General features: G+C 42.1%; 1 protein-coding gene across 1 annotated transcript; it reads left to right on the top strand.

The window, feature by feature from the left end:
• Positions 1 to 19,528: 19,528 nt before the first annotated feature.
• Positions 19,529 to 23,033, top strand: LOC106605908 (uncharacterized). Its single transcript, XM_082958686.1, has 7 exons — positions 19,529 to 19,841; positions 19,924 to 20,172; positions 20,452 to 20,715; positions 20,917 to 21,004; positions 21,111 to 21,165; positions 21,251 to 21,477; positions 21,800 to 23,033. Exons 1-7 carry the CDS (start codon positions 19,712 to 19,714, stop codon positions 21,879 to 21,881), a joined length of 1,095 nt encoding a protein of 364 aa, XP_082814812.1. The 5' UTR covers positions 19,529 to 19,711; the 3' UTR covers positions 21,882 to 23,033.
• Positions 23,034 to 24,217: the final 1,184 nt, after the last annotated feature.

Raw genomic sequence — 24,217 nt, forward strand, 5'->3', positions numbered from 1 at the left:
TCTCAAGTTTTGAGGGAGCGTGCAATTGGCATGCTGACTTTAGGAATGTAAACCAGAACTGTTGCCAGATAATTGAATGTTAATTTCTCTACCATATGCCGCCACCAACGCCGTTTTAGAGAATTTGGCAGTGCGTCCAACCGGCCTCAGAACCGCAGACCACGTGAAACCTCACCAGCCCAAGACCTCCACATTCAGCTTCTTCACCTGCAGGATGGGCTGAGAAGAGCCACCTGGACTGCTGATTTAACTGTTGCTTTCCTCAACTGAAGAATATCTGCATAAACTGTCATAAACTGTCTCAGGGAAGTTCATCTGCATGCTCTTCGTCCTCACTAGGGTCTTGACCTGACAGCTGTTTGGCATCGTAATCGACTTCAGTGGGCAAATACTCACCTTCGATGGCCACTGGCATGCTGGAGAAGAGTGCTCTTCATGGATTAATTCCGGTTTCAACTGTACTGGGCAGATGGCAGACAGCGTGTATGGCGTAGTCTGGGCAAGCGTTTTGCTGATGCCAACATGTGAACAGAGTGTCCCATGGTTGCGGTGGGGTTATGGTATGGGCAGGCATAAGCTACAGACAACAATCGATGTCAATTTGAATACAGAGAGATACTGTGATGAGATCCTGAGGCTCATTGTTGTGCTATTCATCCGCCACTGTCACCTCATGTTTCAGTATCATAATGCATGGCCCCATGTCGCAAGGATTGTAAACAATTCCTGGAAGCTGAAAATGTCCCAGTTCTTCTATGGCCTGCATACTCACCAGTCTCCTTTTGAGAATGCTTTGGATGCTCTGGATCGATGAGTACGACAGCGTGTTCCAGTTCCTGCCAATATTCAGCAACTTCGCACAGCCATTATAGATTAGTTGGACAACATTCGACAGGCCACAGTCAACAGCCTGATCAACTCTATGCGAAGGAGATGTGTCGCACTGCATGAGACAAATGGTGGTCACACTAGTTTTCTGATCCACACCCCTACTTATTTTTAATGGTATCTGTGACCAACAGATGCATATGTGTATTCCCAGTCATGTGAAATCGATAGATTAGGGCCTAATACATTCATTTCAATTGACTGATTTCCTTATATGAACTGTAAGTCAGTAAAATGTTGTTGTTTTTTTCAGTGTAGATGACAACTCTCTTGGTAAACAGAATTTTCTACTGTTTATCACAAGGTATTCTAACTCAGGCAAGCAAAACCTTGAGACTTCCTTAACAAAGAGACACACCCCTCCTCCCTTCGACTTACCAGAGTCTACCATCCATTCTTGAAGATGCATACACTCTTAGAGAAAAGGGTTCCAAAAGGGTTCCTTTTAAGTTCTAGATAGAACCCTCTTTGGTTCCAGGTAGAACCCCTTTCAGTTACATGTAGAACACTCTGTGGAAAGGGTTCTACATGGAACCCCAAAAGGTTCTACCTGTAATTCAAAAAGGTTCTTCCTGGAACCAAAAGGTTTCTTGAAAGGGTTCTCCGATGGCGGCAGACAAATAACCCTTTAAGTTTCTAGAAAGCAGAATTTTATTGTGTAGACAAACCAGCAAGATGTATAACTCAAGAAAAACGTATGATATTACAGTTTTCCAGGTCCCGGTGATAGGATAGAACATAGCTCATCCAGTTTGTTCTCCAGTGATTGCACGTTTGCCAATATTTATTTATTTTCTATTTAACCTTTATTTAACTTGGCAAGTCAGTTTTAACCTAATTCTTATTTACAATACAACAGAGGGCAATGGCGTTCTATTTGATCGCCGAATAATCTCATCAGGATGCCTGCTCGCTTGCCTCTCTATCGCCCCCATCTCCTCTTTCGAGTCCCGGGGGATTAGGGCCTGGTCCGGAGTAAGCAGAACGTCAATAATTGCCATCTCGTTGAAGTAGAAATGTTTGTCCATATCAAGATAAGTGATCACTGTGCTGATGTCCGGAAGATGTTTTCGGTCAGAGGAAAGTTATTAAGATTAGCGTAAAAAATACACAAAACAGCAGAGTAGGTCAAAAGCCTGTAATTCAGCTGCCATCCACTGCAGCTCCATCTGCTGTTCACAAGGGCCAACACTGTAACATAATATGATAGTGGCATGTTCTGAGGTACAGACATCAATGTTTGTGTGCTTATTAAATGTGACTTTTTCAAGCCAGTGTCACGTTTCATTAGTTTGTTATGTTGTTATTATGTTGTTATTAGCCCAACATTATTGAGGACATTATTATTAGGTACCGGTACTATACATAATGGCCAACAGTGTCTGTGTCCCAAATGGCACCCTTTTCCCTTAATAGTGTACTGCTATTGACCAGGGCACATAGGGTGCCATTTGGGACACAGTCAGTGTAACTGAATATGAAAGTGGCATTATATAACTGGCCATCGTATGAAGAGACGCTGCAGTAATTGTTGAGATGCCAGTAGGGAGAACTCTAGTCTAGATACTGGAACGTTCAGTTACACTTTGAAGCAGCTGATGAGGAGTGATGGGAATGGGTCATATTTTGCCTCTTTTAAAAATGTAGGGCCCACTCCTCAGAAGAATAAGAAAGGCAACCCTGTTCTGACATACTGTTAATGTATGTTAATGTCTTTATGCCTTGACTAGGCTACTTTTAAAATGTGTCAACCACAGAACTCACACTTACAGTAAGCAACTTATTGTTTCTCTGCACTACCAGTAAGTGTTGTTGGTTTAGATGAACTAACTCAGCATCACCTTCCTGTCATCCATAGACCTCTACAGACTGAACCATATCAGAGTTATTTATATGGACATTATACTGTATGTCCTTCATTAGCACTTTATATTCACAGAATAGTATATGGACAACATGCCCCTCGCAGGTGCCGTGCTAGAGCGGGCATCCAGCCTGGTAGGAGGATGCCTGCGCAGCGCATCTGGTCGCCGGTACGCCTCCGAGGACCAGGCTACCCAACTCCCGCTCTACGCACGGCTACCATCAGGCCCCTGCACAGCCTAGTCCGCCCTGTACAAGCACCCCGCTCGTGCAGGGCTACTAGTTCCATCCAGCCAGGACGGGTTGTCTTCTGGGAAGACTTTCCACTAGATGTTGGAACATTGCTTCCATTCAGCCACAACAGCATTAGTGAGGTCGGCACTGTTGTTGGGCAATTAGGCCTGGCTCGCAGTGTGCGTTCCAATTCATCCCAAAGGTGAGATTGAGGTCAGGAATCTGTGCAGGCCAGTTAAATTCTTCCACAAACTTCGACAAACCATTTCTGTATGGACTTCGCTTTGTGCACAGGGGCATTGTCAGGCTGAAACAGGAAAGGGCCTTCCCCAAACTGTTAGCACAAAGTTGGAAGCATAGAATCATCTAGAATGTCATTGTGCACTGTAGTGTTAAGTTTTCCCTTCACTGGAACTAAGGGGCCTAGCCCGAACCATAAAAAACAGTCCAAGACCATTATTCCTCCTCCACCAAACATTACAGTTGGCACTATGCATTTGGGCAGGTAGCGTTCACCTGGCATCTGCCAAACCCAGATTCGTCCTTCAGACTGAAAGATGGTGACGCGTGATTCATCCCTTCAGAAAACGTGTTTACACCGCTCCAGAGTCCAATGGTGGCGAGCTTTACACCACTCCAGCCGACTCTTGGCTGCTCTGTCATGGGAACCATTTCATGAAGCTCCCGACGAACAGTTGTTGTGTTGATGTTGCTTCCAGAGGTAGTTCGGAACTCGGTAGGGAGTGTTGCAGCCGAGGACAGACAAATTTTACGCGCTTAAGCACTCGGCGGTCCCGTTCTGTGAGCTTGTGTGGCCTACCACTTCGCGGCTGAGCCGTTGTTGCGCCTAGACGTTTCCACTTCACAATAACAGCACTTACAGTTGACCGGGCAGCTCTAGCAGGGAAAAACTTTGACAAACTGACTTGTTGTAAAGGTGGCATCCTATGACGGTGCCATGTTGAAAGTCACTGAGCTCCTCAGTAAGGCCATTCTACTTCCAATGTTTGTCTATGGAGATTGCATGGCGGTGTGGTTGATTTTATACACCTGTCAGAAACAGGTGTGGCTGAAATAGCTGGATCCACTCATTTGAAGGGGTGACCACATACCTTCGTATATATTGTATATTCCGGAGTATATTAATGCCTTGTTTCCTTTTACTCCAGATGTTGTGTTGGAGATGGATCCTACATCTGTGTCAGAGAGGGAGAATGTCACACTGACATATAGAACCATATGTACACTGGACCCCATCACAGCCTACAGTTGGTATAAGAATGGACAGCCTATACCAAACAGCAACACCTACTCTCCTGTCTATATCCTATTCTCAGTCAGCAGTGAGCATACAGGCAGATACTCCTGTGCTGTAGAAAGCCATGAGGATCTCTCCTCTGCTGAAGAGACTCTGTGTCAGATGTAAGTACATGGGGTTTAAATCATTAGTTTGGTACATTAACATTGTAATTATTTTTGATCTATCTCCAGTTGTATTCTTTATTAAGTGACATCATGTTGGAACCTCAGAGCATGTGCTTTTCATTTTTCTCAATGTAATTATTTTAATCTATCTTGTAAAATGCCCCGATGTACTTTATTTGCTAAATCTAATGTCTCCAGAAAGCCAAGATAATATATAATACAACCAAGATGTAAATGTATTTTTAATGGTCCTTCATCAGATGGCCCAAAGAACACTTCAGCATCAGTCAGCCTCTCTGGTGAAATAGTGGAGGGCAGTTCAGTGACTCTGACCTGCAGCAGTGATGCCAACCCACTTGTGGACAAATACACCTGGTACAAGAAGAATGCAGCCTCACCAAAAGCATCAGGACAGAGTTACAGCATCACTAACATCATCTCCGAGGACAGAGGAGAATACTACTGTGAGGCTGAGAATAAATATGGACGTCTCAACTCTACTTCTGTGCATGTAGATGTTCATTGTAAGTACACCAATCCTTCTCTTTTGATCTGAGATTGACACATTTTATATTTTATTTCACTCATACAATCATAAGTCCAAATGTCATGATGTTCCTCATGTTAAACACTGTTTTAAAACACCGTTTTGCTACATACTGTCCACCAGACGGCCCAAAGAGCACCTCAGTGTCAGTCAGTCCCTCTGGTGAAATAGTGGAGGGCAGTTCAGTGACTCTGACCTGCAGCAGTGATGCCAACCCACCTGTGGACAAATACACCTGGTACAAGAAGAATGTAGCCTCACCAAAACCATCAGGACAGAGTTACAGCATCACTAACATCAGCTCTGAGGACAGAGAGGGATACTACTGTGAGGCTCTGAACATTATAGGGAGAGATACTATCCCTGTCCATGTTAATGTTATATGTAAGTATGTCACATTCTGTCCATTGTTGGTGCTCTGTAATTTTACAGATTTCATTCTGACATCATGCATTTATAAACCCATGATACTGCAGCAGTGTTTCCCTGGGTTCCTGTGGTGGGGGTGGGGGCTGTCCTGACTGCTGGAGCTCTTCTACTCACCATCTACTGTACTCTGAAGAGGTGAGTCTTTCATTGAGATATACTGTTAGTTACACATCAACCTCCACTAGAGGTCAGTAGAGAGCAGAGCTCACTCTGTCCCTCATTACAGGAGACACACAGGAGGAAGTGATGCCACAGCAGACACACAGGTAATAATGTCAACAACCAAAGTTATTTCAATACCAATGCAGCAGACACAGGCAGGAAGCAAATACATGTATGTATGAGTATTTGTGTTTCTGTGTCTCTCTCTGTTTCTGTGTCTCTCTCTCTCGACAGTGTCTCCATCCTGATCCTAACAGTGAGACGTACACAGCTCTGGACATGAAGAGTATGACACCCTGGCAGTAAGTCTGTTATAATGCAGTTTGTGTGTCCGTGTACATAAAAATGTTAGAGGGACTGGTTCATCAAGTTCTCATTCAATGTGTCTTCTTTCAGAATGTGAGGGACTCCCCAGTGACACAGCCCCTCAGATAGATACTTAGCCCTCTGATTATGATAACTTAAGAGAACCATCACAGAACCTGGATTGAAGAGAACCACCACATAACCTGAAGAGCTACAGCATCAAACCAAAGCGAGGCTTCACAATACTATTCTCTTACTATCATAATACTTTCTTATCTATTAGGTTTACCAGACAATGAGCTTTAACTTTTGAGTAAATGCTGGAATTTAGATTGTTCTCCTAATGATAAATACAGTATGTATATAGATGATCAATACAGTATGTATATAGATGATAAATGGGATAGATTATGCTTCTGCTCTTTTTCTATAAGATTTTGCCATTTCCAGATTTGATTACATTTCACGTAGAAATATGTTGAACCATTCATTAGCTCTGCTCCTTCAGGGTAGCAGTAAGCTATACCACTCCCCCAGCAGGAACACAGAACCTAACTGGTGGAGGCTGGGGTGGTGGGAGGAGCTAGAAGCCAGCTCATAGTAGCAGCAAGTGGCAGCAGGATGAGTGAGCAGACCTGGTCAGCCTAAATAGACCACCAAATATGGTGGACGTAAATGATACTAGCCTCTAATTGGTGCAATCTCTGCTGATGCGTCAGCTGAGACGGGCACTCAGGTTAATTTTCTGAACTGGCTCCGCTTAATTTCAGAAAGAAAACACCACATAGAAATATGTTTAACCATTTACAGTGCATTCGGAAAGTATTCAGACCTCTGGACTTTTTCCAAATTTTGTTACATTACAGACTCATTCTAAAACGGATTAAATTGATTATTTCCCTCATCAATTTACACACAATACCCCATATTCACAAAGCGAAATGTTTTGTCAATTATAAAAAACAAATACAGAAATACCTTATTTACATAAGTGTTCAGGGCCTTTGCTATCGGACTTGAAATTGAGCTCAGTTGCATCCTGTTTCCATTGATCGTCCTTGAGATGTTTATACAACTTGATTGGAGTCCACCTGTGGTGAATACAATTGATTGGACATGATTTGGAAAGACACACATCTGTCTATATATGATCCCACAGTTGACAGTGCATGTCAGAGCAAAATCCAAGACAGGAGTCGAAGGAATTGTCCATAGAGCTTAGAGACAGGATTGTGTTGAGGCACAGATCTGGGGAATGGTACCAAAACATTCTGCAGCATTGAAGGTCCCGAAGAACACAGTGGTATCTATCATTATTAAATGGAAGAAGTTTGGAACCACCAAGACTCTTCCTAGAGCTGGCCGCCCTGAGCCAAACTGAGCAATCGGGGGAGCACCTCAGGGAGGTGACCAAGAACCTTCCCGAAGGACAACCATCTCTGCAGCACTCCACAGATCAGGCCTTTATGGTTGAGTGGCCAGACAGAAGCCACTCCTCAGTAAAAGGCACATGAAAGCCCGCTTGGTGTTTGCCAAACGGCACCTAAAGGACTCTCAGACCATGAGAAACAAGATTCTCTGGTCTGATTAAACCAAGATTGAACTCTTTGGCCTTGAATGCCAAGCGTCACGTCTGGAGGAAACCTGGCACCATCCCTACAGTGAAGCATGGTGGTGGCAGCATCATCCTGTGGGATGTTTTTCAGTCGCAGGGACTGGGAGTTTAGGAAGGATCGAGGCAAAGATGAATGGAGCAAAGTACAGAAAGATCCTTGATGAAAACCAGCTCCGGGAGAGCTCAGGACCTCAGACTGGGGCGAAGGTTAACCTTCCAACAAGTCAACGACCCTAAGCACACAGCCAAGACAATGCAGAATTGGCTTCAAGACAAGTCTCTGAATGTCCTTGAGTGGCCCAGCCAGAGCCCGGACATGAACCCGATCGAACATCTCTGGAGAGACAGCTGCGCAGCAATGCTCCCCATTCAACCTGACACAGCTTGAGGGGATCTGCAGTGAAGAAACTCCCCAAATACAGGTGTGCCTAGCTTATAATGTCATACCCAAGATGACTTGAGGCTGTAATCGCTGCCAAAGGTCTATCAACAAAGTAATCCGCTAGCGGAACGCCTCACCAATATCCAATGGTATAGAGTGGCGCGAATTACAAATACCTCAAAAATGCAAAAACTTCAATTTTTCAAACATATGACTATTTTACACCATTTTAAAGACAAGACTCTCCTTTATCTAACCACACTGTCCGATTTCAAAAAGGCTTTACAGCGAAAGCAAAACATTAGATTATGTCAGCAGAGTACCCAGCCAGAAATAATCAGACACCCATTTTTCAAGCTAGCATATAATGTCACAAAAACCCAGAAGACAGCTAAATGCAGCACTAACCTTTGATGATCTTCATCAGATGACACACCTAGGACATTATGTTATACAATACATGCATGTTTTGTTCAATCAAGTTCATATTTATATCAAAAAACAGCTTTTTACATTAGCATGTGACGTTCAGAACTAGCATACCCCCCGCAAACTTCCAGGGAATTTACTAACAATTTACTAAATTACTCACGATAAACGTTCACAAAAAGAATACCAATTATTTTAAGAATTATAGATACAGAACTCCTCTATGCACTCGATATGTCCGATTTTAAAATAGCTTTTTGGTGAAAGCACATTTTGCAATATTCTAAGTACATAGCCCAGCCACGGGCTAGCTATTTAGACACCCGGCAAGTTTAGCCTTCAACAAAATCAGATTTACTATTACAAAAGTTTGATTACCTTTTGTTGTCTTCGTCAGAATGCACTCCCAGGACTGCTACTTCAATAACAAATGTTGGTTTGGTCCAAAAAAATCCATCGTTATATCCGAATAGCGGCGTTTTGTTCGTGCGTTCCAGAAACTATCCGAAATGGTAAATCAGGGTCGCGCGCTAAATATTCCCTTACCGTACTTCGAAGCATGTCAACCGCTGTCTAAAATCAATTTTTATGCAATTTCTCTCGTAAAAAAGCGATAATATTCCGACCGGGAATCTCCTTTTCGGTAAACAGAGGAAAAAACACAAAGACGGGGGCGGCCAGTGCACGCGCCTAAGCCCACAGTCCCTTGATCGGCCACTTGAGAAAGGCGATAATGTGTTTCAGCCTGGGGCTGGAATGACGACATTCAGGTTTTTCCCGGGCACTGAGAGCCTATGGAAGACGTAGGAAGTGTCACGTTAGAGCAGTGATCCTTTAATGGATAGAGATGGCAAAGAAGTTCAAGAAATGGTCAGACAGGGTACTTCCTGTACAGAATCTTCTCACGTTTTGGCCTGCCAAATGAGTTCTGTTATACTCACAGACACCATTCAAACAGTTTTAGAAACTTGAGTGTTTTCTATCCAAAGCTAATAATTATATGCATATTCTAGTTTCTGGGCAGGACTAATAATCAGATTAAATCGGGTACGTTTTTTATCCAGCCGTGAAAATACTGCCCCCTAGCCATAACAGGTTAATGCAAAATAGATTTGGGGTTTAAAATTCAATTAAGCTGCTTTATTTTAGGGGATTAGTGAAGGCAGGTAATTTTGTACCCTTAGGACAAGGGGAGTATACAGAATGTTAAGACTACACAAGGGTTAATTTGTGATGGAACCTTCAGTAGCACATTGATGCAGCTGATGAAGAGTGATGGGAATGGGTCACATTTTGTCTCTTGTAAAACATGTAGGCCCACTCCTCAAATAAAGAAATGCAACTACAGTATGCTGACTTTAGACCATTTTCTATTTAGATACAGTAACATCCCTTATGTGACATGCTGTTGCTGCATGTTAATGCCCTGACTAGGCTACTTTTAAAATGTGTCAACCACAGAACTCACACAGGCTACGCCTGCTTCTACTAATACTTACAGTAGACTACTTCTTGTTTCCAACCATTACCAAGAAGTTGACCTACTGTTCAAGACCTCTCCCCTTCACTTCACTCTGTAAGTACACTTGAAGATATCTTGAAATATTGTTTTTGGTAATTTGTTTTTAGTCATACATCAAGTATTTCAGGGTAATGTATCGTTTAACTTTTTGTTTTAATTTGACCTGTGTTTTGCCTGTTACTTCAGGGTTCATATTCATGAACAACCTCAGTAGGAGAGGTGATCTAGGATCCATAAAATTATGATCTAAAAAGCAAATCTGATCCTGGAACAGCACTCCTACTCTAAGACACTTCCTGAATATGGCCCTGGCCTCTGTTGATGCGTTTAGTTTAGTTTATTCATGTGCATTTATTTTTTGGTTTGTTTGTTTAGGAGTAGTATTAACATGAGACAGTGACGATGGGTTGTGTTTAGGAGTAGTATTAACATGAGACACAGTGATGGTGGGTTGTGTTTAGGAGTAGTGTTAACATGAGACAGTGATGGTGGGTTGTGTTTAGGAGTAGTATTAACATGAGACACAGTGATGGTGGGTTGTGTTTAGGAGTAGTATTAACATGAGACACAGTGATGGTGGGTTGTGTTTAGGAGTAGTATTAACATGAGACACAGTGATGGTGGGTTGTGTTTAGGAGTAGTATTAACATGAGACACAGTGATGGTGGGTTGTGTTTAGGAGTAGTATTAACATGAGACACAGTGATGGTGGGTTGTGTTTAGGAGTAGTATTAACATGACACAGTGATGGTGGGTTGTGTTTAGGAGTAGTATTAACATGAGACACAGTGATGGTGGGTTGTGTTTTGTTGGTTTAGATGCACACACTCAGTGTCACTTCCCTGTTCTACTTTCCTGTCTGTCCTCTGACAGGCCTCCTGAATTATATCAGAAATCTGTATATACACATTAGACTATACAGAATATGGTTCTCTGTAGCTCAGTTGGTAGAACGTGGCACATGCAACGTTATGCGTTTTATTCCCAGGACCACCCATATGTAAAATATATGCACATGGCTGTAAGTCAATACAGCAGACTATGGTGATGTTCATTGATGCCTCTGCTAGATATAGCTACTACCAGTACTGTGCAACAGAGGAGGCTGGTGAGCGGATAAATAGGAGGATGGACTCATGGTATTGGCTGGAACGAAGGAACACCCTCCATTTCATTTTGTTCCCATTACTGCACAAATGAATGAGGACCTCATATGAGGACTAGAGAGTGCAGTAATGTTGAGATGCCAGTAGGGAGAGCTCTAGTCTAGAACACTAGAACCTTCAGTACCAGGAGTAATGGGAATGGGTCATATCTTGCCTCTTTTAAAAATATATTTTCTGACATGTTGTTCATGCATGTTCATTTTTTTATTTCACCTTTATTTAACCAGGTAGGCAAGTTGAGAACAAGTTCTCATTTACAATTGCGACCTGGCCAAGATAAAGCAAGCAGTTTCACACATACAACACAGAGTTACACATGGAGTAACACAAACATACAGTCAATAATATAGTAGGAAAATACGTCTATATACAAAGTGAGCAAATGAGGTGAGATAAGGGAGGTAAAGGCAAAAAAGCCCATGGTGGCGAAGTAAATACAATATAGCAAGTAAAACACTGGAATGGTAGATTTGCAGTGGAAGAAAGTACAAAGTAGAAATATAAATAATGGGGTGCAAAGGAGCAAAATAAATAAATAAATACAGTAGGGGAAGAGGTAGTTGTTTGGGCTAAATTATAGGTGGGCTATGTACAGGTGCAGTGATTTGTGAGCTGCTCTGACAGCTGGTGCTTAAAGCTAGTGAGTGAGATAAGCGTTTCCAGTTTCAGAGATTTTTGTAGTTCGTTCCAGTCATTGGCAGCAGAGAACTAGAAGGAGAGGCAGCCGAAGGAGGAATTGGCTTTGGGGGTGACCAGAGAGATATCCCTGCTGGAGCACGTGCTACAGGTAGGTGCTGCTATGGTGACCAGCGAGCTGAGATAAGGGGGACTTTACCTAACAGGGTCTTGTAGATGACCTGGAGCCAATGGGTTTGGCGACGAGTATGAAGCGAGGGCCAGCCAACGAGAGCGTACAGGTCGCAGTGGTGGGTAGTATATGGGGCTTTGGTGACAAAACGGATGGCACAGTGAGAGACCGCATCTAATTTATTGAGTAGGGTATTGGAGATTATTTTGTAAATGAGATCGCCGAAGTCTTACATTTCTTAAAACCCTGACTAGACTACTTTTAGATGTATCAACCACAGAACTCACACTTACAGTAGGCTACTTCTTGTTTCTCTGCACTACCAGTAAGTGTTGTTGGTTTAGATGAACTGACTCAGCATCACCTTCCTGTCATCCATAGACCTCTACAGCCTGAACCATATCAGAGTTATTTATATGGACATTATACTTCATTACCACTTTACATTCACAGAATAGTATTTGGACAACAGGCTACATTAGACTATATATGGACAACAGGCTACATTAGACTACAGTGCATTCGGAAGGTATTCAGACCGCTTGACTTTTTCCACATTTTATTAAGTTACAGCCTTATTCCAAAATTGATTATATTATTTGTTTTCCTCGTCAATCTACACTCAATACCCCATATTGACAAAGCAAAAACTGGTTTTTAGAAATGTATTAAAAAACAGAAATACCTTATTTAACATAAGTATTAAGACCCTTTGCTATGAGACTCGAAATTTAGCTCAGGTGCATCCTCTTTCCATTGATCATGCTTGAGATGTTTTTACAACTTAATTGGAGTCCACCTGTGGTAAATTCAATTGATTGGACATGATTTAGAAAGGCAAGTTTGGAACCACCAAGTTTCTTCCTAGAGCTGGCCGCCCGGCCAAACTGAGCAATCAGGGGAGAAGGGCCTTGGTCAGGTAGGTGACCAAGAACCCGATGTTCACTCTGACAGAGCTTCAGAGTTCCTCTGTGGAGATTGGAGAACCTTTCAGAAGGACATCCATCTCTGCAGTCCACCAATCAGGCTTTCATGGTAGAGTGGCCAGACAGAAGTCACTCCTCCATGAAAGGCACATGACAGCCCACTTGTAGTTTGCCAAAAGGCACCTAAAGGACTCTCAGACTATGAGGATCACAATTCTCTGGTCTGATGAAACCAAGTCTGAAGGAAACCTGGCATCATCTCTACGGTGAAGCATCGTTGTGGCAGCATCATGTGGCAGGTAGCCTAGTGGTTTGTTTTCAGTGGCTACCTGCTGGGGCGGCAGGTAGCCTAGTGGTTAGAGCGCTAGGCCAGTAACCGAAAGGTTGCTAGATTGAATCCCCGAGCTGTCAAGGCTGCCAAGGTAAAAATCTGTCGTTTTGCTCCTGAACAAGGCAGTTAACCCACTGTTCTTAAGTTGTCATTGTATATAAAAATTTGTTCTTAACTCACGTGCCTAGTTAAATAAAGGTAAAATAAAACATTTGCAGAGAAGAATGTGAGAAACTGCCCAAATACAGGTATGCCAAGCTTGTAGTGTCATACCCAAGAAGACTCAAGGCTGTAATTGCTGCCAAAGGTGCTTCAACAAAGTACTGAGTAAAGGGTCTGAATATTTATGTAAAAGTGATATTTCAGTTTGTTATTATAGGGTATTGTGTGCAGATTGATGAGGGAAAAAAACTATTTAATCCATTTTAGAATAAGGCAAAATGTGGAAAAAGTCAAGGGGTCTGAATACTTTCCAAATGCACTGTGTATATGGACAACAGGCTACATTAGACTATATATGGACAACAGGCTACATTAGACTATATATGGACAACAGGCTACATTAGACTATATATGGACAACAGGCTACATTAGACTATATATGGACAACAGGCTACATTAGACTATATATGGACAACAGGCTACATTAGACTATATATGGACAACAGGCTACATTAGACTATATATGGACAACAGGCTACATTAGACTATATATGGACAACAGGCTACATCAGACTATATATGGACAACAGGCTACATCAGACTATATATGGACAACAGGCTACATTAGACTATATGGATCGCCGACGAACAGGCTACATTAGACTATATATGGATAACAGGCTACATTAGACTATATATAGATAACAGGCTACATTAGACTATATATGGATAACAGGCTACATTAGACTATATATGGATAACAGGCTACATTAGACTATATATGGATAACAGGCTACATTAGACTATATATGGATAACAGGCTACATTAGACTATACAATATGAACAGCAGCATTCAATACTGCTAGCTAAGGCTACTACTGCAATTTACACAAGGGTCAACAATGTAACAGAATATGACAGTGCCATGTTGTACAGTGTTTTTTTGCTTAAATGTGAATGTGTGAAGTAGTAGACAGTGTTCTGTTTCACTATTCAGATTTATTGTCAGTTTGTTATGTTTTATTAGCCCATCATTACTTAGAACATTTTTTTAGGAGATTGTAGTAATGTTGAGATGCCAGTAGGGAGATCTCTAGTCTAGAACACTGGAACCTTCAGTACTACTTTGATTCATCTGATGAGGAGTGATGGTCATGGGTTTTAAATGGAATGGGTTCTAATTGAATGACATCATGGAACTTTGACCTGTATATACAGAACTCAGAAGGGCAAGGCAGCACATTCTAAGAAATGGTTAACATTCTAAATAGTAAAGAGGGCTTACCGTTGTGTCAGAAATCACCTAGAAACCACACCAAGCCCTCTGTAGTCGACACATTGTTTAAATGATTCTCTGTGTAGTCAAAATATCACATTGAAAAAATGACACATTTAGCTTATTTAAAAAATGTAGTCCCACTCCTCAAATGAAGAAAGGCAACTAGATATGCAGTCTGTTGCACAATTTCTATTGAAATGCAGTAACATCCCTTTTCTGACATGCTGGTTTGGTTATCATGCGTGTTAATGACTTAAAGAGGAAGGAGAGGACAGTTAAATGTGTGTCAACCACAGAATTCACACTGACTCACTGTACAAGACCTCTCCCCTTCACTCTAAGTACTCTTGACAATATCTTGAAATATAGTTTTGGGTTATTGGATTTTAGTCATTAGTCATATTCTTGAGGGTAATGTATCATTTTACTTATTGTTATGTTTTGAGCTGTGTTTTGGTTGTTACACCAGGGCAAGTATTCATAAAGTGTCTCAGTGTCGGAGTGCTGATCTACACAGGGATGAGATGATTAACTAGGGTAAAAAAGACATGCAAACAAACATTGTAACACTGCACGTGGGCCTGTGTGTGTGTCTGCGTGTGACACAGTGGGTTTATCTGAGAGCTCTTCAAGACCAGACTGATAGGGAGTAGAGTTGACATCTATACTGTGTAGGATGTGTGTTTTAACTTTTCTACATCCATAACAATCATCTCTCTAGACTTTGATACAGACTCCATTGGCCTAATGGATCTTCACTACAGATGCAGGGTAGCTACACTACATGACCAAAAGTATGTGGACAACTGCTCATCAAACAACTAATTAAAAAATCATGGGCATTAATATGGAGTTGGTCCCTGCTATAACAGCCTACACTATTTTGGGAAGGCTTTCCACTAGATGTTCAAACATTGCTGCTTGGACTTGCTTCCATTCAGCCACAAGAGAATTAGTGAGGTTGGGCACTGATGTTTGGGGAATTGGGTTGGCTTGCAGTCGGCGTTCCAATTCATCACAAAGGTGTTCAATGTGGTTGAGGTCAGGGCTCTGTCAGTTCTTCCTCCTCGACAAACCATTTCTGTATGGACCTCGCTTTATCCACGGGGGCATTGCCGTGCTGTAACAGGAAAGTGCCTTCCCCAAAACTGTTGCCACAAACTTGGAAGCAGATAATTGTCTAGAATGTCATTGTATACTGTATCGTTAAGATTTCCTATCACTGGAACTAAGGGGCCTGGCCCGAACCATGAAAAACAGCCCCAGACCATTATTCCTCCTCCACCAAACTTTAGAGTTGACACTTTTTGGGGGGGCTGGTAGTGTTCTCCTGTCATCCACCAAACCCAGAATCGTCCGTCGAACTGCCAGATGGTGAATCGTGATTCATCACTCCAGAGAACACGTTTCCACTGCTCCAGAGTCCAATGGCGACGAGTTTTACACCACTCCAGCTGACGGTTGACATTGCGCATGGTGATCTTAGGCTTGTGTCGGACTGATCCGCCATGTTAACCCTGTTCTAGCAGGGCAGAAATGTCTCAAACTGGAAAGGTGTCATCCTTTGAAGGTGCCACATTGAAAGTCACTGAAGTCTTCAGTAAGGCCATTCTACTGACAATGTTTGTCTATGGAGATGGCATGGCTGTGTACTTGATGTTATACACCAGTCAGCAACGGCAGTGGATTAAACAGCTGAATCCACTCATTTGAGGAGGTGTCAACATTATTTTCTATATATAGTTTCCCCACAGGAACATTAAACCAACAACAATTTGACAAACTGGGGACATTGTTGGTCCCCTCAAGGTCAAATACTATTTCTAGGGAGTTTAGGGTTAAGGTTAGAATCAGTGTTAGGTTTAAGAGCGTTTCTATTTATGCTGGTATCAACCCTTGTGTTGCATGGGCCTAATTCAACTTTCCGCCCTGTTTCTATATTGTACATCCAACCCTTCTGGAGACGGCGGGAGAACACGAAAGGCCCAAGTTCAACAGGAGGAAGACAATTATTGATAAAGTGCTGAGGATAAGAAGTTAGAATTAGGTTTAGGAGTTAGGGAAAATAGGATTTGAAAGGGACTGAATTGTATGTCCCCACAAGGTGGAATGCGCAAGACTGTGTGTGGACGTTTTAACTACTCTTTGTCCGTTTACTATAAAATAGTAAACGGACAAAAAATGTTGTTAGTCCCCATTCGATCAAATGCTATTTCTAGGGGGTTTAGGGTTAAGATTTGAATTCATGTTAGAATAAGGTTTAGGAGCTAGGGTTAGTAGGTTTTGGGGTTAATGTAAGGGAAAATAGGATTGTGAACAGGACTGAATTTTGTGTCCCCACAAGGATAGTTGTACAAGACTGTGTGCATGTGTATGAGCCACTTGCTGTTTAGCCTCACAGCTTGGGGACAGGAGCTATCATTGAACCTGGTGGTCAGTCTTTAGGCTGCTGTACAGCTTGACAGACCATAGAGGGTTGAGCATTTATCTACTTATATTTAGGGTTCTGAGATAGAACAGCTTCAGAACAGCTTCAGAACAAGCAATGTAGAAATATGTGTTTACAGCACATCTGTAGATGTTGATCCATACTGCAATAGAGTATTCACACACACAACCATATACAGAGGTAGGATCTTACATTATCTTGCATCAACAGGAAAAGTGAATTCTGTGGATTATAATTAATGTGGTGGTTGACACTTTTCATTAGGTAAAATCAAGTCTGACATTTTATATTACAAACATTAGCGTCACGTTGTATAAATGACAGGAGACGGGTGCAGGAATACGTAATAGGAGGTTTTAAGACGCGTACTACAAGTGCACAATACACGAAAGCCGAAACAACAAAGCACAGGTACTCACAAGACCAACGGACAAGGGAACAACAACTGACCAAGACAATAGTGAACAGAGGGCAGATTTATAAAATTACTAATCAGGGGAAATGGAAACCAGGTGTGCGTAATTAGACAGTTCAGTGACGCCTAGAAAGCCGGTGATGTAGACTTCCAGAACTGGTGCACGGAATAAACAGCTGTACTGGATGGATCTTTGACAGTTGGAGGCCTTTTTAAATCTTGAATACACTGCAAGTTTGCATTTCCAAGAAGCAGGAACATTTTCTAGAGTGATCAAATTAAGATCCTACATCTGTAGCACAAAATAGCGCAACACAATATGAGCCTGGTTCATTTTCAGTAATGAGGCCCTGTACCCCATTTACAGTTTCTCCTTCAATGTATCAGGTGGAGTTATTCACCAGCTATAGAGTGAGTTGTTGTTTATGTTTCTAAGACTGCAGGGTGGGAGATGCAACAATGGCCTTGAGAACAGCAGGAAGTGTGTTGGTGGTCTTTCTCTGGTCTGTAGCAGGTATGGTCTCATTCTTATCTTTTAGTTGTTCTTTTTAATAATCTACAAACATTTCTAAAAGGTTAATACTCATAATATTATTCTGGTGTGTTCTGTTAGGCATCTCCACTTAAATAGTTCTCTGTGGTTTCCATTCACACTCAACTATAGCAACAAAGTGGAGACAAACCCTACTGTTAGTGTGAACCAATAGATCTTGTCCTAATTCTGATACCATTGTGTTGTGTGACTGTGTTTCAGTGGTACTGGGTCAGAATGGCTGGAGTGTGACTTACACCACTCAGAGTATCTGTTCCTTGAAGAGGTCAACAGTGGATCTGTCCTGCTCTTACGCATATCCCAGAGGTCATAAAGTCACAACAACCTTCTGGTTCACTAAAATTGATGCTTTGGAAAATTATGTAAATCTGAGAGATGACCCAGACTACAAAGGTCATGTGACGTACCGTAGCGATAAGAATAAAGACTGCACCCTGAAAATCACAGACCTGAGATTGAGTTACTCAGCTGAGTACAAGTTCCGATTCATAACAGATCAGGAAGGAGGGAAATATTCTGGCTATCCTGGAGTCACTCTGTCTGTTACAGGTACAGTGATATTATATATAGTGTTGATCTGTTTAATCACACTGTCTGTTACAGGTACAGTAATATTAAATATAGTGTTGATCTGTTTAATCACTCTGTCTGTTACAGGTTCAGTGATATTATATATAGTGTTGATCTGTTTAATCACTCTGTCTGTTACAGGTACAGTGATATTATATATAGTGTTGACCTGTTTAATCACTCTGTCTGTTACAGGTACAGTGATATTATATATAGTGTTGATCTGTTTAAACACTGTCTGTTACAGGTACAGTGATATTATATATAGTGTTGATCTGTTTAATCACTCTGTCTGTTACAGGTACAGTGATATTATATATAGTGTTGATCTGTTTAATCACTCTGTCTGTTACAGGTACAGTGATATTATATATAGTGTTGACCTGTTTAATCACTCTGTCTGTTACAGGTACAGTGATATTATATATAGTGTTGATCTGTTTAATCACTCTGTCTGTTACAGGTACAGTGATATTATATATAGTGTTGATCTCTTTAATTGGTTCAGGATAATTGTCTTGATTTGTATTTAAATAATATAAATATGAAAGTATGGTTATAATAGGAATGTCTGAATTGATGATTTGAGAACGTCCGCTCCTGCCTCATTTGAACTAGACAACAGGTCATTGAGGGTTTAATGTTGTTATCTACTCCAGACCTGCAGGTGAAGGTGACCACTACATGGTGGTCAACGACACTGACCTGTAGCACCACCTGTACTCTGACTGGTAACCCCACCTACATCTGGTACAGGAACAGTAAGATTGTACAAGCGGCCTCCTCCCCCTCGTACTCAGTCTACTTCAAAACTGAAGACAGTTTCTACTGTGCTGTAAAAGGCATCAATTCTCCTGCAGTGTGTGAGTGTGACTAATACACTATTTAAAGTCTGTCAAAATCATCCGATACATCATTGGTCAGTATTGATGTTTAGTGAAACAGACATCAAATAGGGCTACTATTTCATTTAGAATAATGGTTGTTGATTTTACAGTTCTAAATACGTACACCGTTTGATAAATGTACTTGTGTTTCAGCTGTTGGGGGTCACAATTATTTCCACGTGACTTACACCCATCAGAGGATCTGTACCTTGAAGGGGTCATCAGTGAACATATCCTGCTCTTATACATATCCCAGTGGTCATACAGTCTCTGAAACAAACTGGTATATAAAAGGAAAACTTCATGAGGCGCCTCAAATCCTGAGCCCGGGTTATGGAGGTCGTGTGGAGTACCTTGGAAAAATGCAGAGTGACTCCACCCTGAGAATCACAGACCTGAGAGAGGAGGATTCAGCTGAGTATAAGATTAGATTCAGAACAGATCAGACAAACTGGGAGCCCACCTTCCCTGGAACAACTCTGACTGTCACAGGTAACACTACATGACACATCTTATCAATACTGAAAACGATTACTTAGTGATATACTCAGTGTTTTAATCCTCTTTCATTTAGGTCTTCAAGTGAAGGTGACTCCTGCCACTGTGACAGAGGGACAGAAGGTGATACTGACCTGTAGCACCACCTGTACTCTGACTGACAACCCCAACCCCACCTACATCTGGTACAAGAATGGACATGTAACCACCCAATCTAACAGTCTGTTCCTAAACCCAGTCAGCAGTGAGGATGCAGGCAGATACTCCTGTGCTGTAGAAGGCCATAAGGATCTCTACTCTCCTGAAGAGACTCTCACTGTCACATGTGAGTATCTGTGATACACCTCCAGTTGTATTATTTTAGTAACATCTTCTCTCATCTATTCTATCTATTATTTCAATCTATGTCCAAGTTGCATTATTGTACTCATCTCATTACTGTAGGGAACTACACGTACTTCACAAATACTGTATTGTTACATTAATGTCTAAGTTACACATATTTATATTAATATTTCATTTATTTCAATCACAAGTGTAAATTCCACGATGCTCCTCATGTTAACCACTATTTATGAACAATGTGTTACATATTGTCCACCAGATGCCCCAAAGAACACCACAGTGTCAGTCAGTCCCTCTGGTGAAATAGTGGAGGGCAGTTCAGTGACTCTGACCTGCAGCAGTGATGCCAACCCACCTGTGGACAAATACACCTGGTACAAGAAGAACGTAACCTCACCAAAAGCATCAGGACAGAGTTACATCATCACTGACATCATCTCTGAGGACAGAGGAGAATATTACTGTGAGGCTGAGAATACAATAGCTTCTAAGAACTCTACAACTCTGATGGTCATTGTAGCAGGTAAAGTTACATCTTCAATACAAAACTACATGTTTCAATCTAATCTTAATCACTATACTTTGTCTTATTAAACCTTAGTTTATAACTATACATTGGGTTATAAGATCCCTTAACAAGTATTGTATTAATGTCCTGTATTTAAGTTTATTTTTAGTTCATTATATCATACCATGTACTCATATCATCCATATTTTATTATAGTGAAACAAACAGTTCTGACTGCAGCTGTAGGAATCATAGTGGTTGTTCTGGTTTTCATCCTCTGTCTCTCTGGACTCATGTGTTTCAGGTGAGTGAAAATGCATATTTTTATGTTGTTCATTATTTAAATGTAGCAGTCTGATTTGTTGTTAACATCATTAATTCATTAATTCATTAATTAATGTGCAAAACAGGAAGAAGGCCTCCAAATCCACCTCTGACACAAGACACACAGCAGACGATGGACAGGTGAGTCTGTTGGAATCAGAAGATGACTGTGTATTCTTTGTGGAACATTTCCTTCCTCATGTTGTCTGCCCACTCGTCCCATCAGGGAGACTCTGGTCCAGTGTATGACAACGTCTCAAGCGTGGTCATGAGTCCTACAGACAACCCCACAGACAACCAGGATGACATTCACTACGCCAGCGTCCACTTCTCTTACTCCAAAAACCAGGAAGTGCCTCAGTACTCCACCGTCCAACTGCCTCAACCCCAGAAACAGGATGAGGATGTCCAGTACACAGCTCTGAAATTCAACTTCCCCACTGCTGCCACCCGGTGAGCATATTCTGCATTAAGGTCATTCATATGCTGCTGCTTATTGTAGGAGATGTCATCAATATGCAAAACAGTTGACCCCTAGTGACCACTAGTGATGTCATTTCTTAAAACTACCAACCCAACAATGGACATCTCAATACAATTACTATGACATGTCTATAATGAGGGAGTGATTTGATGATGACTTTTTTGACTGTGTTCTAAATGGCACCCTATTTCCTATTTAGTGAGCCCTATAGGCCCTGGTCAAAGGTAGTGCACTATAAAGGGTGCATTTGGGGTGCCACTCTTTGTTTCATTTCTGTTTCTCTCTCCTCAGACCCACAGCAGCACAAGCATCTGAGGAGGACCCCTCTGTTTTCTACAGTACAGTCAACAAACCCAGAACCAAGAAGACCTGAACACAACAAACTCAGAACCAAGAAGACCTGAACACAACAAACCCAGAACCAAGAAGACCTGAACACAACAAACCCAGAACCAAGAAGACCTGAACACAACAAACCCAGAAACAAGAAGACCTGAACACAACAAACCCAGAAACAAGAAGACCTGAACACAATAATTTAAATCAAAACCTTGTACACTGTATATACAAAAGTATGTGGACACCCCTTCAAATTAGTGGATTTGGCTATTTCAGCGACACCGGTTGCTGACGGGTGTATAAAATCGAACACACAGCCATGCAATCTCCATAGCCAGACATTGGCAGTAGAATGGCCTTAATTAAGAGCTCAGTGACTGCCTGTCAACTGTAAGTGCTGTTATTGTGAATTGTAAACGACCACGAGCAACAACGGCTCAGCCGCGAAGTGGTAGGCCACACAAGCTCACAGAACGGGGCCGCTGAGAGCTGAAGCGCGTAAAAATCATCTGTCTTCGGTTGCCACACTCAGCACAATAACGGTTCTTCGGGAGCTTCATGAAGTGGGTTTCAATGGCCGAGCAGCCCCACACAAGCCTAAGATCACCATGCGCAATGCCAAGCGTCAGCTGGAGTGGTGTAAAGCTCGCCGCCATTGGACTCTGGAGCAGTGGAAACGCATTCTCTTGAGTAATGAATCACTCTCCACCATCTGAAAGGCCCACGGATGAATCTGGGTTTGGCGGATGCCAGGAGAACGCTACCTGCCCCACTGCATAGTGCCAACTCTAAATAATGGTCTGGGGCTGTTTTTCATGGTTCGGGCTAGGCCCATTCATTCCAGGGAAGGGAAATCTTTACGCTACAGCATACAATGACATTCTAGATAATTCTGTGCTTCCAACAGTTTGGGGAAGGCCCTTTCCTGTTTCAGCATGACAATTCCCCTGTGCACAAAGTGAGGTCCATACAGAAATTGTTTGTCGAAATCGATGTGGAAGAACTTGACTGGCCTGCACAGAGACCTGATCTCAACCCCATCGAACACAAACTGCGAGCCAGTGTCCAAACTCATTTAGGAGAAGCAGAAGCAGGTTCTTAATGTAACTGTCTGGTGACAATCTCACTTTTAAAAGTTCATATTCTGTTATCTCATACCCAAATAAAGCTGTTGACTTGTCCTATACTCATATTTGTGGCCAAAGCATGAATTGGAGAGAAAAACACTGGCCAATCAGCGGTCTAGAGGAGAATGAGCTGACCAATCAGCGGTCTACAGTACATTAATATTTTTTTATGACCAGTATACGCCCACAGCATTCTGTCGTTGGGGTACACCCACAGCATTCTGTCGTAGGGGTACACCCACAGCATTCTGTCGTTGGGGTACGCCCACAGCATTCTGTCATTGGGGTACGCCCACACCATTCTGTCGTTGGGGTACGCCCACACCATTCTGTCGTTGGGGTACGCCCACACCATTCCAACACAGGAAAGCTGTTTAACATACTTAATTATAATTTTTTGGAAGGAAAACTATTTCACTTATATTGTAAGTAATTATAGGTCATATTTCATAGGAATCTGGAAACACTGGACAGTTACTTTAAATTGTGATGATTTAGATGTCAACCAAATCATGTCATACATAATCATATCTGATATGCTGAAATATCACACAGACGAACACACGCTCACACACAAACCCACCTTTTGACAGGACTCCAGGAACTCTTCAATGGTGACCACTCCGTCATTGTTCTTGTCCATTTTCTGACAGAGTGAGACACAGAGTGAAGGATTAAAGGTATAGTCTAACCTTAAGACTGACAGAGTAAGACACAGAGTAAAGGATTAAAGGTATAGTCTAACTTTAAGGCTGACAGAGTGAGACACAGAGTGAAGGATTAAAGGTATAGTCTAACTTTAAGGCTGACAGAGTGAGACACAGAGTGAAGGACGATGGACGGGGCCATGTACCGTCAAATCTTGGGTGAGAACCTCCTTCCCTCAGCCAGGGCATTGAAAATGGGTCGTGGATGGGTATTCCAGCATGTCAATGATCCAAAACACACCCGGCCAAGGCAACAAAGGAGTAGCTCAAGAAGAAGCACATTAAGGTCCTGGAGTGGCCTAGCCAGTCTCCAGACCTTAATCCCATAGAAAATCTGTGGAGGGAGCTGAAGGTTCGAATTGCCAAATGTTAGCCTCGAAACCTTAATGACTTGGAGAAGATCTGCAAAGAGGAGTGGGACAAAATCCCTCCTAAGATGTGTGCAAACCTGGTGGCCAACTACAAGAAACGTCTGACCTCTGGGATTGCCAACAAGGGTTTTGCCACCAAGTACTAAGTCATGTTTTGCAGAGGGG

The sequence above is a fragment of the Salmo salar genome, chromosome 12 (genome assembly GCF_965601325.2).
Source record: "Salmo salar chromosome 12, fSalSal1, whole genome shotgun sequence".
Taxonomy (NCBI): Eukaryota; Metazoa; Chordata; class Actinopteri; order Salmoniformes; family Salmonidae; genus Salmo; species Salmo salar.

What these genes read in the sequence shown, in the direction of transcription:
- LOC106605908 (XM_082958686.1), top strand. Translation starts at nt 19,712, where the DNA reads ATGCAGAGTGACTCCACCCTGAGAATCACAGACCTGAGAGAGGAGGAT. An exon ending in AGAGACTCTCACTGTCACAT is followed by an intron (nt 20,173 to 20,451) that starts GTGAGTATCTGT and finishes ATTGTCCACCAG; the next exon opens with ATGCCCCAAAGAACACCACA. An exon ending in ACACAGCAGACGATGGACAG is followed by an intron (nt 21,166 to 21,250) that starts GTGAGTCTGTTG and finishes TCGTCCCATCAG; the next exon opens with GGAGACTCTGGTCCAGTGTA.